A 17,761-nucleotide genomic window follows, 5' to 3' on the forward strand; every position below is an offset into this window, starting at 1 on the left:
CTGCCTGTATTCATAGCCTACACCTTAAGCACCAACTGTATAGACATGACTAGTCCCTCCACCTATAAATGGCTATAACTGGCTAATTTGTTCTTTAGGGGATGAAAACATCATCTTAGCAAAGCTTTATTTAAAAAATCACAGAGGACAAGGCTGGCTACCTTCTGGTACCATAACACAAAGCTATACATAAATAGTTTACAAGTGTCTGATTCCCCTTAAGGTATAAAAAGTACCATTCTCAGTACAGTAAAAATAAAAGGATATAGCAGTGTAAGTACAGCAAATGCAATACCAAGACATCCACATATTGTCTAACTCTAAAGCAAGTGAGTGTGAGAAGTTCTCATAAAAATGTCCAATGACTACACAATGACTGGAAGATTCTTCATTGTGCCAACCATGCAGAAATTTACCACTGTGTTGGTCACCTACGTGTGTGTGTGTGTGTGTGTGTGTGTGTGTGTGTGTGTGTGTGTGTGTGTGTGTGTGTGTGTGTGTGTGTGTGTGTGTGTGTGTGTGTGTGTGTTTTATGAGTTACAATGTAGCTGGGGAGAGTGGGACAGAATTCTGGATCCAGATTCTATTTTCCTTGTAAATGAACAAAGTATAAAAGATATTACAATTTCTGCACTCAACTGCAAGGCTAATTAGTGTGTGTGTGTGTGTGTGTGTGTGTGTGTGTGTGTGTGTGTGTGTGTGTGTGTGTGTGTGTGTGTGTGTTTACCTAGTTGTGACATATAAGAAAAGAACTATAATGTCCTGTCTCTACATCTACTAATATCCAGGTTGATTTTTTAAAGTATGTGTGTGTGTGTGTGTTTAAATTATATGAAAGGTAAAGTATTTTCCTCTACCTCAGTGTGAGTAATGCTATTGTTTTTGAGGTCAGTGTATATTACTGACTGGTGCTGGAACTCTAGGGTCTCATAGGAGGTGATGGCAGCTTGTAAGGAGTAGGTGACCGTGGGGGTGCTGTGATAGAGTACTGTCGTGTTGATCACTGTTGCAAACTCTGCCGTTGAGGTGGAGATGGTCTGATTGATGACAGTGGTAGTGACCGTGTCGTGGAAGTTGGTGGCATGTGTTGGCCACAGTGGTATCAAAGTGTTCATCACAGTCTGGTAAAAGAGAACAGAGCATAAATAAGGACAGGGCCTGAGAAAACACGCTTTGAATTAGAAAGCTAAACTGAGTATAATCATCATTTGATATCCAGCATTTCAAATTTAATGGTTTTAAATGAATATGAATGAAATTAATTGAACAAACTACACTGGTCTGCATTAAAGTTTTCATCTCAACAACACAAACTGATGCATATCAAAAGCAACTAATGCTAGTGTTCACTGCTTTTACACCAAAAAGCTGCACAGTTAGCACTTGATGCTGCTCTTTCCCCCTTTCACACCCTAGCCTGTGTGCCAGCCAAACTTTCTACCTTTACCATGCACAAACACTACCTTCCACACAAACAACAAGACTGAAACTGCATGAGTGAGTGCTCTCTCTCTCTCTCTCTCTCTCTCTCTCTCTCTCCACCTTGCTCCTTCCCTCAGACAAGTGTGCCAGCCAAACACTGCATCACTGGAACTGTGGAATACATGGTTCCATGCAAGGATTTTTGTATTTTTTTCATGAATGAGAGGATGGCTATTGACATTAACCATTAGGATTATTGAAAACAGTATTTATTATAATGTGCAAGTATAAAGATTTAACGAAAAATTAAAGGCAAAAAAATCATTAAAATGTGTGTTATTGACTGAAAAATTAAAGGCAAAAAAGAATAATTAAATTGTATGTTATTGACTGAAAATCCAGTTCTGCAGTGCCTATACATGAGCCACCACTGTAACCATCACTGTTGCTGCTTGATGCCAACCATAGGCTTTTATGTGCAGATGACATTGGAAAAATGTCCAGCTTTCAGAATTACAAGTAAAAAGGTGATGTACCTTTATTAAAATTAATTGAAGCTCAGACCAAAAGGATGCAGTTTAAGAGCTGCTGCTAGCACTATCACTACAAAAATGACTTAGGTGGTAAAAGTGCAGCAAAACATCTTACATGGCACTGACCAACTAACTTCTGTTAAAATTGTATTCATTGGATTTAATAGCCATCTCAATACCCTCTGTGTACTTTTGTAATTACATGATTAGGATTTGCATCAAAGTGAATAGTACAATGAATGGGTGATGTAACTCACAGAACATTTGTTGTTTTACTGACAATGATGCATAAACTGAAGGAGGAAGCTGGATTGTGTTGAGATAAGGCCAGCCAATATTAAGAATTATTTTTTGTTGCCAATGTACAAATGTAAAACAAACAGGTTATAAACATGTATATAGGATTTTCTTTATTTATATAAAGAAATGTGGGATCCACAGGCTCTAAAGGGAGTAACACATATCTGTTACTTAACCACTGTAGCTGTTAAGAGACACCTGTATATATTACCCTGATGCCACTAGGATGTGAGAAAGTGAGCAATAATTATATACCATATTTGGTGAGTGACCAAGATTCACTACATACACACAGCAATATTCAACCTTTTGATTTCACAGGCAGCTAAATCTTCAAAACTTTTCTCTACTCTCTCTTTAATGAGAAAGAAAATATTACATAAAAATTTTACATAAATATAAGCACTTAGTATATTTGACATCTGACTCTGCAATAAGTCCATTTCCATTTAACTGCCATTTATTTGCACAAGAGCTAAGTAACAAATCAGTAAGATTGACAACATACCGAGAGGTCTGTGGCCTTGTACAGCGTTTGGGCATACTTGGGAACCACCACCTCTGCTGGGGCCTGTGTGCGCTGGGGTGTTGGAACTACTGCCGTCGGCAACAGTTCCAGTGCGCTAGACACCACCAACATTACTATCATCCATGCTGCTGTCAACACTGGCTTCATCTTGTCACCTACTGCTGAAATGAGAAAGACTTATTGATGTAGGAAAATGACTGTGCACAAATAATGAGCTAAGTTAATCATTTATAAAATCTGGTGCACTTAGGTCAGGTTTACAAGATGGGGTAATTAGACTTATTCAATTTCTTGATTTGTTTATTTGAGTCTATTGCAGGGCAGAGTGTATTTGTTGTACATACATGCATGGGTAAACCAAAGACCAAATCTATATAAACTTGTCTTGAATAAAGTTTTGAAACAAGCAAGTAATGTATATTACTCATTGGAATAAACTCAGAATATAGTGACCAAAAGTAGAGAGGTCCCAAAATTATCTTGAGACCTGACAGTCATTATGGTTCTAACTTTTAAGGCTCTGTCCTTCAGTTTGCCTGGTGAATACCTGGCCAAAATTACTCTCATGGCTGATGAGATCAATATATCAGTGTTTCTAGGAATGGCACAGGCAGGGCACATGACACTAATGGTAAGTGGTTAAGATTAAGAAGTAACACATTGCTATACTGTGTTGAGACTGCCCCATATTTTTAAAAAGTTCACCATTAAACCACTGGGCAGCTCAGACACCATAAGGATTAAAGAAAATTTAAGTCATGTGTTCATGGTACCATGTAGGGGAAATTGAAACACCAAGAAAACTGATCAACATAAATGGAAGGAAGCCGTGTTGCGACTGGTAGTGCAATATCCTGAAAGTGATCTTGAAATCTGATGCTCATTACAGTCCACACATCTAAGGCTAATGTCCTTTTGTTCTGGTCATGGGTTCTATCCCTGGCTGCCTAATGCCTATCACAGTTTCTCAGTTTCTTTGAGTGCCCAGGGAGGCACATAAGAGAAATGAAAAATGAATATCATATGTATAAAATCACAATAAAACCTTTCTAAGCTGGCATTGTATATGATGGAATTTCACATGTCTGCAAGGCAATGAAATATCTCATTAAAAAGTCCAAAAAGGCAATTTCTGTAAAATATTTGTACCAAACCAAGTCAAGTTAAACCAAACTCAGCAAAATCCACACAGTGTAGGTTAAAACAAGTCAGACCAAACTCAGCAGAATCTACATAGTGTAGGTTAAAACAAGTCAGCAGAATCCACACAGTGTAGGTTAAACACTTTATTATGTTTGTCTGTAATACATATATAAGCTTAAGGTACAATTAATTGAAAGACAAACAGCCCCTTAAACATGATACCAAGAAAGGCTGTCCTAGATTCTTTTGTTGGTGCCCCTCGGGCTGGTGCCCTGCAGGGTCAAGAAGTTAACTTCACAGAATCAAAAGCTTAATTTACAATTAATTAATTATTGTACCTGTCAACTTTTTTTTTTTTTTAGTTAGCCATACAAGTAAAAACTAGGTGATCTGTGACTTGTTACAATATGAAAAAAAGTTTTATATATATATATATATATATATATATATATATATATATATATATATATATATATATATATATATATATATATATATATACATACATATACATATATATATATATATATATATATATATATATATATATATATATATATATATATATATATATATATATATATATATATATATATATATATATAATAATAAAACAAAATAAATATAATTGCAGAAAAGGATATAGAGACCAAGATTGAGTTATAGTAGCTGGTTAGTACATTCTTGTTTAGTTGCAGGAAAGCTTTTCTCTTTTTTTTTGTTTTTCTTTCTTCAATGTAGGAGGGGCACTATCCAAGAGCACCAAAATTAAAAAAAAGGCCCACTGAGGTGCCAGTCCCCAGAGTCAGAAACAATTGTCGAAAATTAGAAGATAAGTGTCTTGAAACCTCCTTCTTGAAAGACTTCAAGTCATAGGAAGGAGGAAATACAGAAGTAGGCATGGAGTTCCAGAGTTTACTAGAAAAGGGAATGAATGATTAAGAATACTGGCTAATTCTTGCATTAGAGAGGTGGAGAGAATACGGATGAGACAAAGTAGAAAGTCTAATGTAGTGAGGCTGCATGGAGGAGGGGAGGGATGCAGATAGCAAGGTCAGTAAAGCAGTTAGCATGAAAACAGTGGTAGAAGATAGCTAGAGATGCAACACTGCAGTGATGTGAGAGGCTGAAGACAGTCAGTAAGAGGAGAGAAGTTGATAAGATTTTTTTTTATTTCATCATGTCTAAAAGAGCAGTAAAAATGGAATCCACCCATAAATGGGAAGCATACTCCATATATGGATGGATAAGGCCTCTGTACAGAATTAGCTGCCAGAGGGGGGGAGGAGGGAAACTGGCGCAGACGGGCTCAGAACCCCTAACTTCATAGAAGCCGTTTTAGCTAGAGATATGATGTTTTCAGTTTAGATATAAGAAAGGCAGACTAAAGATGTTCAGTATAGAAGAGGGGGACAGTTGAGTATCATTTAAGATGAGGGGACAGTTATCTGAAAGGCTGTGTTGAGTTGATAGATGGAGGAATTGAGTTTTTGAGGCATTGAACAGCACTAAATTTGGTCTGCCCCAATTAGAAATTTCAGAGAAATCAGGTCAGGCATTCTGTGGCTTCCTTGAGTGAGTTGTTTCATTCCTGAAAGATTGGATGTCTAAGAAAATATATACATGGAAATATACAGGATGGTATAATCAGTGTAGGAATGGATAAGACAAGAAGTATGATTTAGATAATTGTTGTGGGTGACAGCATAGACCCCAGAGGAACACCACTGTTATCAAACTTAGGAGAAGAACGGTAACCATCTACCACAGGAGAACAGTTAAAAAGGAAACTTGAGATGAAGTTACAGAGAGAAGAATAAAATGTGTAGGAGGATAGTTTGGAAATCAAAGCTTTGTGCCAAACTCAATCAAAAGCTATGTAAGGCAACAGCAAAAGTTTCACCAAAATCCCTAAAAGAGGATGAACAAGACTCAGTGAGGAAAACCACAAGATCACCAGTAGAGCAGCCATGGTGAAACCCATACTGACAATCAGATATAAGGTTGTGAAGTGATGGATTAAAAACTTTAGGGAGGCAGGGAATTAAAGCAATAGGAAGGTGGTTTGAGGGATTAGAGTGGACACCCTTTATAGGAACAGGTTGAATGTGGCAAATTTCCAATAAGAAGGAAAGGTAGATGTTGATAGACAGAGGTTGACTAGGCATGGTGCAAGCACATAGGCATAGTTTCCGAGAACAATTGATCTATAATTGATCGCTAGCCTGAATACTGCCAGCATTTAATAAAGAATAATACCTCAAAATGCGAACATTCTTATATGCTTTGGGTTCTCATTATGACTATTTTTCTGGGATTATGAAGATCCCACATATTAATTGACGTTGGAGAATCTAATGAATAACCACTAAACAAGAAAACACTCCTGCAAATCTTAAATTAATATAAAGTAATACTTGTTTCTACAACTTACTATCACACTTTTTCACCATGTCCCCAATCTTTGTGCATTGTAAAATTGATAAGAATTAATGTTCGGGACTGCTGATTTACATAACAATTAAACAAAGCTTACAAATTTTACTTAAGGATTCTTGTTTGTATGCATATCGACAGATCAGGAAAATATTATACCCAATATGAACAAAACCCAGGGTAACGTTTCCTACAGTGACGTCATTCTGAGTATTTCCGCTGGCGTCACTGCCAGGATGCCCCTGTCGTTATCTATTTTCTAGAATAGCTTGTCGCTGTCTTGTGTATGATAGATACATACTTTGCTATCAGATCAAGGCAATGATTCCATATGAGAGAGAGAGAGAGAGAGAGAGAGAGAGAGAGAGAGAGAGAGAGAGAGAGAGAGAGAGAGAATGTGTTTTGCATTATATTGCTTTCTTAACTATTCCAGGGTAACAGTCATTCTAATTCACCTTCTCTTACGTTAGCAGCAAATATCTTAAAGTTCTTGAACACTATCAAGAAGAGTACAGACTAAGACATCCTTGCACACTACATAATATTGCCAGAGACATTCTTTTAACGGAAATATATATTTTTTTTATCTTAATTTTTCACCCTCCTACGATTCAAACGTGGAGCCAAACTGCAGTATATAGAAAAGTATTGGGTCTAGTGTGCCCTAGCAGACGGTCTAGCACCTCCAAGAACTTGCACACCCTTCCCAAGCACCCTAAACCGAATGCCATACTCTGGGTGAGTCGGTGACCCTGCATTAAACTCCCAAACATACACTATTTTACTTACTGTCACCGTCGTCCGCAGAATAGCCTAAGGAAGCCCGTTAACGTCTTGCACCGATACGAGGTCAAAAGGCTCCTAACACGGTTAAATGGAGGACCCACAATGACCCTGGCCGTTCAGCAGGAGAACGTGACGAAAGATAAAACAATGCAGCCTGCGCTGCGCAGCACGGTGACCCCTTCCTGTGACGTAGGTATTGAGTTGCCGGCCACCGCCAGATTGAGATTATCAGTTGCCACGGAAAGCCGCATATTCAAATTATTGAGTTGGCTTTGCTAGCTGTATCAAGTTATGACTTTTCATTGTTGATTCTCACTGTATGATAAAATGATAACTTCAACCAATTAGAGGCATTTAACCATACAGGAAAAACAAATGGAATTTTCCTTATATATATATATATATATATATATATATATATATATATATATATATATATATATATATATATATATATATATATATATATATATATATATATATATATATATATATATATATATATATATATATATATATATATATATATATATATATATATATATATATATATATATATATATATATATATATATATATATATATATATATATATATATATATATATATATATATATATATATATATATATATATCCTCCACGACCTAGAGCAACTGGTGCAACACCCTACTCGTATTCCTGACCGTCCTGGAGATACGTCCGATACTCAAGACCTTTTCCTAACCTCTAAAGCAGTGGTTCTCAAATTATGGGTCGCGACCCAAAGTTGGGTCGCGAGATCAATTTTGATGGGTCGCAGGGACACAGGAACATTATCATGCTTTCAGTGTTTCAGTGTATTTCAGTTACTTAATTGAATTATTCTTCTTTAACCACAAATTACTTTTGTTATGTATGTTCATCTTCCCCCCACCTCCCTCCTCCTGGGCCCCACGTAATGGTGTCTCTGACTGCTGTACACAAGCTGTACACATTATTTATTTTTTTTTCCGAAATAAAGTGTATATATCATTGTACATTTTCTTTCTCTTTACTTTACTCTGGGTCGCGAAGGAATGAAATGTTCCAAATAGGATCGCTCATGAAAAAGTTTGAGAACCACTGCTCTAAAGTCTAATCATTCTAATCTCTTAATCACTCCTTTACCCTCTGACTACTTCACACTACCCATTAACAGCCTTCCCAGTGATGTTTTCCATGCCCTTGCTGGTTTAAATCCTCGAAAAGCTTATGTACCTGATGGGGTCCCTTTTTTTGTTCTCCGAAACAGTGCCTCCATGCTTGCACTTTTCCTAGTCAAACTCTTTCAACTCTATCAACACTTATCTTTCCTTCTTGCTGGAAGTTTGCCTACATTCAGCCTGTTCCCTAAAAAGGGTGACCGTTCTAATCCCTCAAACTACCGTTATATTGTTTTAATTTCCTGCCTATCTAAGGTTTTTGAATCTATCTTCAACACGAAGATTCTTAAGCATCTATCACTTCACAACCTTCTATCTGATCGCCAGCATGGGTTCCATCAAGGCCGCTCTACTGGTGATTTTCTGGTTTTCCTTACTGAGTCTTGATCATCTTCTTTCAGAGATTTTGGTGAGGCTTTTGCTGTTGCCTTGGACATATCAAAAGCTTTTGATAGTCTGGCACAAAGCTTTGATTTCCAAACGGTTTCTGTCCTTCTCTCTGTAACTTCATCTCAGGTTTCCTTTCTGACCGTTCTATTGTTGCTGTGATAGACGGTCACTGTTCTTCTAAATATATCAACAGTGGTGTTCCTCAGGATTCTGTCCTGTCGCCCACTTCTTATTATTCATCAATGATCTTCTAAACCAAAGTTCTTGTCCTATCCACTACTACGCTGCACTTTTCCACCTCTTTTCTTAGACGTCCAACCCTGTAGAAAGTAAACAGTTCACGCAGAGAAGCCACAGAACACCTGACTTCTGATCTCTCTAAAATTTCTGACTGGGGCAGAGCAAATTTAGTATTGATCAATGCCTCAAAAATTTAATTCCTCCATCTTTCAACCGACACAACCTTCCAGACAACTATCCCCTCTTCTTCAATGACACTCAACTCTCCCCCCTCTTCTACACTGAACATCCTCGGTCTGTCATTTACTTATAATCTAAACTGGAAACTTCACATCTCATCTCTAGCTAAAACAACAACTTCTATGAAGTTCAGTGTTTTTCAGCCTCTTTCTCATCGCTGCAATGTTGCATCTCTTGCTAACTTCTACCGCTATTTTCATGCCAACTTCTAACTGCATGCCTCCTCTCCTCCCTCGGCCTCGCTACTTTCTCTCACCCCTATTCTGTCCACCTCTCTAATACAAGAGTTTACCAGATTCTCAGTCATTCTTCCCTTCCTCTGGTACACTCTGGAACTCCCTGCCTGCTTCTGTATTTCTACCTTCCTATGACTAGAACTCTTTCAAGAGGAAGGTTTCAAGACATCCTGTATTTTTGACTAACGCTTTCAACTCTGTTCGGGGACCGGCACCTCAGTCGGGCGGTGTTCCTCCTACATAAAATGAATAGATAAATAAATAAATAATAATATTGGAATTGTGGGCCCAAAGTCGATAATTGATGACCAAGAGTAGATGTTTAATATTGACGGCATAAACGATTGATATCGGTTTCAGGCCGTAGACTGAAGGATGTAAGAAAAAGGATGCCAATGGATGGGGTGAGCGATGGTGTCTGCTGTAGTAGTCCATTGGCAGGTCCGAGGCACACACAAACGTACTCGTATCTGTGTAGCCTCGTGGTCACTGAGAAATGTACGCAAGGAAAAAAAAAAAACATAATTTCTGTTAAAAATTACTCATTTATTCAATATCACCAGATCCAGATACACCAATTGATAAAACTAATACAATGTAGCGTTCAGGACTTTGTGTGTTTGGAGGACATCTTGAGTTTTATTCCACGGCCGGGTCTCCCTTGCCCACACGCAGCATAACAAATGGAAAGCCTAAAAGCAACTCAGTAGTTCTGTTGGCCGGCTAAAACACACAAACAAACAAACAAACAAAAAGAAAGCGACATCAAGACAACATACAATTTGAATGTGCGCTCTTTCTTCCCCCGAGAATTTCATAAGTGCTTCCAGGCGGACAGCAAATGGCGTGCAGACGCGTGCAGGCACCTGTGTTGCTTTGTGCTTCCTGCCTGCACGAGCTCTTGTCTGACCATTCCTTAATTCACTTTCCGCACAAGTAATTCTGCTATTAATATTGTTTTTCCTAACTTCGCTATCTATGAGTACTGTACTTTTTCTCTGCATCACCTCCACGAAACAGACAACATAGGAACTACAGATGATAACAGAGCTTGGTGATTACGCGGATTTGTTAGACCTGTTTGTTAACACACACACACACACACACACCCACACACACACACACACACAGCCGTAAGTACTGGATTATTGTGCTTCTCTTAAGGGAGGGAAGGGAGAGGGCCAAGGGACAGGGGTAGAACTCTTCAACGTTTGCCGAATGGGTACGAGATTCTTGCAGACCTCCTGTTTGACCTGCTGAATCTCAGAGGCATCGGAAAGAAGTGAGTATGACCGGCCAGTGGTGCAGTAGCTGGGCCAGACGAGGTGGGCATTGCCGGAGCAACAGGAGCGTCCATGGGTGGGACGACAGGAGCGGGCTTGAGGCCCCTCGTGTTGTTTCCGATACGAGTCACCAGTTCTTGGTATCTAAAAGTGGAGATAGAAATGTACTTTATATTCTTCACGAGAGAGAGAGAGAGAGAGAGAGAGAGAGAGAGAGAGAGAGAGAGAGAGAGAGAGAGAGAGAGAGACTCACGTGGTGTAGCAGACGCAGCAGGAAGGCATCAACACCTGTTCTGGCTCAATTTGGTTGGTGCCGAGGACCAGCAGTCGGCGGTATACATGCTTCTGACGGCAGGTGGCTGTGCCCCCGTTAGGCAGCACCATCCCCAGGCACTGCGAGCCGTCGCTGTGGTGAGAACCAAAATTTAATGTGTATGTGTGTGTGTGTGTGTGTGTGTGTAATATGTGCATAGTTACTTGTGAGGCAGCACCAATGGAGTGAACATGCATCGAAACAAGAGTTGGAGGCGAGACCATTGACAGACTTATCTACATGAATAAACAGCTCCTTTCCGAAAGCGGATCCCATTAATGAGGTTGTATGTATGAGACGTTCATGGTCATGGACTGAGAACACCATGCAGGAAATTTTGCTTTTGAGACTTGTGAAATTATTGTCTCATGATGATGATGATGATGATGATGATACCTCGGACTCACCTATTCATTAATTTATCTAATTATATATATATATATATATATATATATATATATATATATATATATATATATATATATATATATATATATATATATATATATATATATATATATATATATATATATATATATATATATAACTTCAGACTCCACAACTATAATGAAATCGTAACTTGAATGCCAATAGATATTAAATCTCACGCCGCTCCCTCCCTGAGTGTTTTTCTAAGCAAAATCAACAAGAGGTTTCTAGGGAGACAAGCTGCTCACGGTGCACCACCACTGTCGCTGTCCTTGTTTTCATTTGCTTTGCTGTTATAATAAATTTCCTTCTGCAATATATTTGTGCATTAAAATCTGTGTAACGCTAATAGTTAATTTCCATCGAGACTTCCTTTCGCTGTGCTACATCCCCACGAGCTAGGCCTCGCTGCCGGGTCTCACCTGGTGCACTTCTCCACCCTCAGGGCCTGCTGCACGCCTTCTTGGTTCAGCACAAACACCCACTCATCATTGGGCGTCTTAGCGCGTTTCGGGTAGATGAGGGTCTCCTGGGCAGAACACACAGGAGTCTCGGAGTCCCCGCCGAAGCGAACGTTCACCCTCGGCTCCGGTTCCACCTTCAAAGGTACAATTAATAAATTAGTAAATAAATAAATAAATAAGAAAAAAAAGAAGGAAAGGGAGAAAGAAAGAAAGAAAATAACTATAACGAAAATACAGTATAAAAACTCCAAAGTATTATTTAACAGCATCCAAAGGCTCAATTAAAATGCATTGACTTTGATTACATTAATAAATGTAATATAAAAGAAAATGATCGGTGATAAAACAGACAATTAATCAATAATTGGCTGCATGATTGTTACAGCGCCCTTGTTCTGCCCCTTGGAGGACGTGTGTGCTTCCGGACGTCTGCCATCACAACAGGATCTGAGAGCCCTAACAATCGTGCACTGCTGGTTCTGATTTTAATTTCGTACTACTGTTACTACTGCTGCTGCTGCTGCTGCTGCTGTTGCTGTTGCTTCTACTGTCACTACTACTACTACTACTACTACTACTACTACTACTTCTTGGTATATGCTAAACAACCACTAATGCTATTTCTAATATATAATGTACCATTTAACCACCTCCAACACCGCCAACTACATCAACAACAAAAACAACAATTACTGCTGCTGCTGGTGTTACTACTACTACTACTACTACTACTACTACTACTACTACTATTACTGCTACTACTCACAAGTCTCCGCCCCTTGTAGTCTACTGACGTGATACCAAACACACCACTGCTACGTAGGGCGCTGGAGCATAAGGGTGGGATACAGAAATTGTGACAGGAAGAGGTCAATAGAGAGAACAATTTGAGAGAATAAGTTTAGGGTTCTAGACTTGTGAAAAGGTCGAAAATGGGCCGGTTTCCAATGGGGCCCGGGATGGAGAGGTACATAATTGCACCAATTGATTAGCTATGTAATACAGGAAAGCTGAAGGTGTGTTCATCAGGTTGGTCGATGAAAGAGGGTAGGAGCTGAAGCTGGCGGTGAATATTGAAATATCCAAATGTGTAAGGGAAAAATTAGGTATGATATACTCCACTTTGGAAGTCAGTCACTGATTTGACAGTCAGAGAAGTTAGGTGAGATATACAACGTACATATAAATCTAGTATAAAATGTAACATTGAAGTTTCAGTTCGATGGCGCAAAATCAAGGAGACTCAAGGACGTGGACAAAAGAGCAAGTCAAATTGGTGCATATATAAACGCAACTGTCAGTTCTGGCTGGAAAATGAAGATAAAAGTGACAGATGTCAGTGATTTCAAACAATTACACTTTAGCGAGAAATAGAAGGTAAGGCTTGAAAGAAGAGAAACGATGCTCCAGAAATTGAAAACAAAATAAATAAAGAAAGAAATAAAATAAAATAAATAAATGAATAAATGGTAGACCATGAATGTTTGAGAAATTAGTATAAAGAAAGTATCAGGACATCTAGCGGACAGTTTGCCCGTGAATGCTTGTGATTCACTCCCAGGATGTAGCCTCGATTACTGCGTGGCCTAGGATATTATTATTTTTTTTTTTTTTACTTCGATGTTAAGATTGTGTGCTTGCAGTGCAGTATGAATAGTAGGAGCGTCTTTAGAGGTTATAGTGCAACTGTTCTTTTTTGTGTTATTGAGACACGAAAGAATACAGACAGGGATCACAGAGAGGTTTAGCAGAAGATCTGTAGACTCTTCATTTCCTCTTAAAATATGTATTACTCCGAAACATCGAACCACAGCACGATGCGTTCACTGCCTAATATTTAAAGTCTATTTTGGATCAGACAGGGAACGTCTAGGGGCTGTCTTGAAAAATTGCTGGGACAACAACGAGAACTTACGTCAACAAGGAGGTCTTTGAGAGAAGGGTCGCTTAACAAGGCGTGGACTCCTTGGTTCCTTTCCATGAGTGTGGCCACGCGCTGCCTGGTGGAGGGGACGGCGAGGATTGACAAGTGAAGCGAGAGGAAAGAAAGAATAGGTGGGAGTGGATGGCATTGGTACATATGAGGGAGAAAAGAAAGGAGGAGGGAAGAAGATAGGTGTAAATGCCCGAGAGAGAGAGAGAGAGAGAGAGAGAGAGAGAGAGAGAGAGAGAGAGAGAGAGAGAGAGAGAGAGAGAGAGAGAGAGCAGGAGTAGGGTGGTATACGTAGAGGATATGGGAGTGAGTATTGAGAGGGAAGGAAGATGAAGCGTAGAATAAGCAATACATTGAAAGGGAGAGAGGAAAAGAGGGAAGGAGAAAAGGAAAAAGAGAAAAAAAGGTGTTTTAAAATTTCATCAGTGACAACTTAAAACTTATGAATTTGTACACACACAGATGGCGCACTATAAATATATAAACAAGTATAGACACATAAGTATATAAACAGATAGACAGATCGATGGACACATAAATATGGATGGATGATTTTATATACATATACAAACATGGATTCTCTCTCTCTCTCTCTCTCTCTCTCTCTCTCTCTCTCTCTCTCTCTCTCTCTCTCTCTCTCAGTCTCCTGTCTGATTACTTACTTGATCCGCTCATCGTACTCCGGGTCCTCTTCGCACAGGTCGCCCCCGATGGTGTTGGACTCAAGGCAGGAGGGGCGCGTCTTCGTGATCAGTTCGGGCATCGGCAGCTGTAAAGGGAAAGGAACGGTGACTTAGGACCTGCCGGTGTGTGTGTGTGTGTGTGTTGGCTGGGTGGGGTCGTGGTCAAACAAGTTGGGGAGGCTTTTTAATGATACGGGGATGTGGCAGGGGTGTGGCTGAGGTTGCTGATCTGGTGCTGCCTGTTGGTTGCAGTGGTGTGGTGGTGGTGTGGTGTGGTGTGGTGAGATAGTGGTGGCAGGGGGTACAGTAATAAAGTGCAGAGGGAAATGCGCCGGAGAGAAGTGTGAAAATAAATGTGGCTGGGCACCTGTTTAGTTAAGGAAGGGTTGAGGTCAGGTGGTGGTGTGGTGACTGGTGGGAGGGTGGGTGGGCGGGGTTGGAGCTGGGGGCGGGGTGTGGGTGGGGAGCATGCAGCCACACCTACACAGCATGAATGAATAAATAATTATATATATATATATATATATATATATATATATATATATATATATATATATATATATATATATATATATATATATATATATATATATATATATATATATATATATATATATACTCACACACACACACACTATATAATTCTTCCAGTATCACTGAATGTGTACAGCCGCATCCCGACGTCCCATTGTCAGTATCAGGCATAATAATAATAATAATAATAATAATAATAATGATAATAATAATAATAATAATAATAACAATAATAATAATAATAATAATAATAATAATAATAATAATAATAATAATAATGGTTATTATTATTATTATTATTATTATTATTATTATTATTATTATTATTATCATCATCATTTTTTATCATCATTATACTAATGGTACTTGGCATGATTCTCTTTTTTAAAATTATTACTAAGACTTCATCCTTGCTATTTCTCTTATGAGATAAATAATACAGAGAGAGAGAGAGAGAGAGAGAGAGAGAGAGAGAGAGAGAGAGAGAGAGAGAGAGAGAGAGAGAGAGAGAGAGAGAGAGAGAGAGAGAGAGAGAGAGAGAGAGAGAGAGAGAGAGAGAGAGAGAGAGAGAGAGAGAGAGAGAGAGAGAGAGAGAGAGAGAGAGAGAGAGAGAGAGAGAGAGAGAGAGAGAGAGAGAGAGAGAGAGAGAGAGAGAGAGAGAGAGAGAGAGAGAGAGAGAGAGAGAGAGAGAGAGAGAGAGAGAGAGAGAGAGAGAGAGAGAGAGAGAGAGAGAGAGAGAGAGAGAGAGAAATGAGAGAGAGAGAGAGAGAGAGAGAGAGAGAGAGAGAGAGAGAGAGAGAGAGAGAGAGAGAGAGAGAGAGAGAGAGAGAGAGAGAGAGAGAGAGAGAGAGAGAGAGAGAGAGAGAGAGAGAGAGAGAGAGAGAGAGAGAGAGAGAGAGAGAGAGAGAGAGAGAGAGAGAGTGTTAAACAGTTTTCACATGATGCTTGCAATGCTGCATGACCGCCGTGCTTCGGTGTCTGCCGGGGCGCATTGCACGGACATGACAGCGTCCTCCCGGTGGCGCGCTGCGAGCCTTTCTTTTTTTCTGGAATACTCAGAATGCACTTACAACACATTCGAAGCTTTGTCTCTATTTTATCTTTTATTGCGTCTTGGGTATGGAGGAATTTCGAACGTGGTTAGATTCGTGAGACTGGTATTTATTTTCATCAGAATATTAAAGTTAAAGAACAGGCGCGCCCAGCGGACAAGTCTTGCGCGGGAGTTGTTACTCTATGGACAAACGATGTGGAAAAAAAAAAGAAAAAAAAACACTTATTTTTGTACCATTCGGAGAATGATGGGTGTGAGCGTAGAGAGTCAGATTTTAGGGAAGAACGATTGTTCAGGAGCAGAAAATTATCATGGTTGCATGTTTCCATGGAAACAATTTACAAGAAAAACGTGCTCAGGTGAACCCGTTGGAGTACTTGCTTGATGGCTGGTATTATCCTAGCGGGTACCACTAATTCTTATCCACCTGAGGGTAACGCAACATAATTATTGACAGAAGAAAACAAGGGAAGCTGCAGGAAATCATCAGGTCTACACGTGGCAGACCATGCATGAAACAAGCCTGCCTATTTCCCCCTGCCTTCTCGTCTATAAATTTGTCTTATCTTCTTTAAAGTTTCCTAATGATTTGGCACTTATAACCTGATTATTGAATCTATTTAATTCATCTTCCACTCTATATTTGAGAATCAATTCCTCTCTGTCTGCGTGAAGTGTACGTATATTGTATGTGTGACGAACAAATTCATAGTGGAGACTGTGTGTGTGTGTATGTGTCGATGGTCGTTAGGGCGTGAGAGCAAATAATTTCATGGTGAGAATGCAAGTGATGGACTTCCTTTTGCGTCTTCTTCGGAATGTGAGGTCGACAAGTTGTCCTTTTATGTTATTCGTGAAGTTCCTCCTATGAATTATGGGACTCTACATTTTTTATTCGAGATCATATTTTCTCATTCCTTTGAGCACTATGTCGTAACTTTTCGTTCAGGAAGTCGATGCCTGAGAAATGTTGTTCCTTGTTCTACTTCGTTTATTTACATCTTTATGAATGGTGGCGTCCGGCTACTCTTAGGAATCGTGCACTACTAGTTCTCGTTGTGTGCAGACTAGTTATGCGGACTGACGTGAATGCGACAACCCTAAATGAGCCAAGTATTCTCACTATGCGACAAAAAATTCCCTCAAGAGGGTGGCGGGGGCTCGGGGGACAGCGGGTGCTTATGACATGGGTTGGTGAACAACTTGTTCGTGTTGAAGATACGAAACGTTCGTGTTGAAGATTCAGGGTCTCTTAGGGGAGTGTCATTTTCAGTTCTTTGTACATATCCTGATTTTTCCATATTATACTAATGTAAAACAGCATTAGTAATGCGTTCTAGTGTTGCTTTAGTGCACTTTCATACAGAAAAAGGGCCGAGATTAACATTGGGGTGGTGGTCAAAACTAAGTCGTGGAACGCAAACCCTTACAAATCATGTCGACATATTTACGCTATGCGCACTCCCACTACGCGAGGATTCTGCAGAGCCTCACTCCGCATACACCGAGAACATGATGCACTTTTACTGTTGACTAGTTTGCCAAGTAGCATTGCGCGCTTCAGTGATCCGACACACTCCAACTCTCTTTTCTCTACGCTTCTATCGATTTGAACCAATATGAAACTGTCT

At 39.4% G+C, this 17,761-nt stretch overlaps 2 protein-coding genes across 4 annotated transcripts in view; both read right to left on the reverse strand.

The window, feature by feature from the left end:
- Nucleotides 1–115: 115 nt before the first annotated feature.
- On the reverse strand, nt 116–7,345 carry LOC135102454 (uncharacterized). Of its 2 annotated transcripts, none has more exons than XM_064007763.1 (3): nt 7,153–7,345; nt 2,764–2,945; nt 116–1,121 (listed from the first exon to the last, which is right to left on the reverse strand). In XM_064007763.1, exons 2-3 carry the CDS (start codon nt 2,929–2,931, stop codon nt 828–830), a joined length of 462 nt encoding a protein of 153 aa, XP_063863833.1. In that variant the 5' UTR covers nt 2,932–2,945; nt 7,153–7,345; the 3' UTR covers nt 116–827. The 2 variants fall into 2 exon arrangements, with proteins under 2 accessions (XP_063863833.1, XP_063863834.1); XM_064007764.1 differs by having other exon boundaries at nt 2,764–2,942; nt 7,153–7,329.
- A 2,617-nt stretch (nt 7,346–9,962) lies between these two features.
- LOC135102455 (uncharacterized) overlaps nt 9,963–17,761 on the reverse strand; it is a 29,387-nt gene continuing 21,588 nt past the window's right edge. For both annotated transcript variants that reach the window (XM_064007768.1, XM_064007767.1), the window contains exons 3-7: nt 14,522–14,628; nt 13,842–13,926; nt 11,885–12,060; nt 10,974–11,126; nt 9,963–10,864 (exon numbers count right to left, since the gene is read on the reverse strand). In XM_064007768.1, coding sequence (XP_063863838.1) covers nt 10,642–10,864; nt 10,974–11,126; nt 11,885–12,060; nt 13,842–13,926; nt 14,522–14,628 — 744 coding nt within the window. In that variant the 3' untranslated portion in view covers nt 9,963–10,641. The remainder of the gene's footprint in view (nt 10,865–10,973; nt 11,127–11,884; nt 12,061–13,841; nt 13,927–14,521; nt 14,629–17,761) is intronic.

The sequence above is a fragment of the Scylla paramamosain genome, chromosome 7 (assembly GCF_035594125.1).
Source record: "Scylla paramamosain isolate STU-SP2022 chromosome 7, ASM3559412v1, whole genome shotgun sequence".
Taxonomy (NCBI): Eukaryota; Metazoa; Arthropoda; class Malacostraca; order Decapoda; family Portunidae; genus Scylla; species Scylla paramamosain.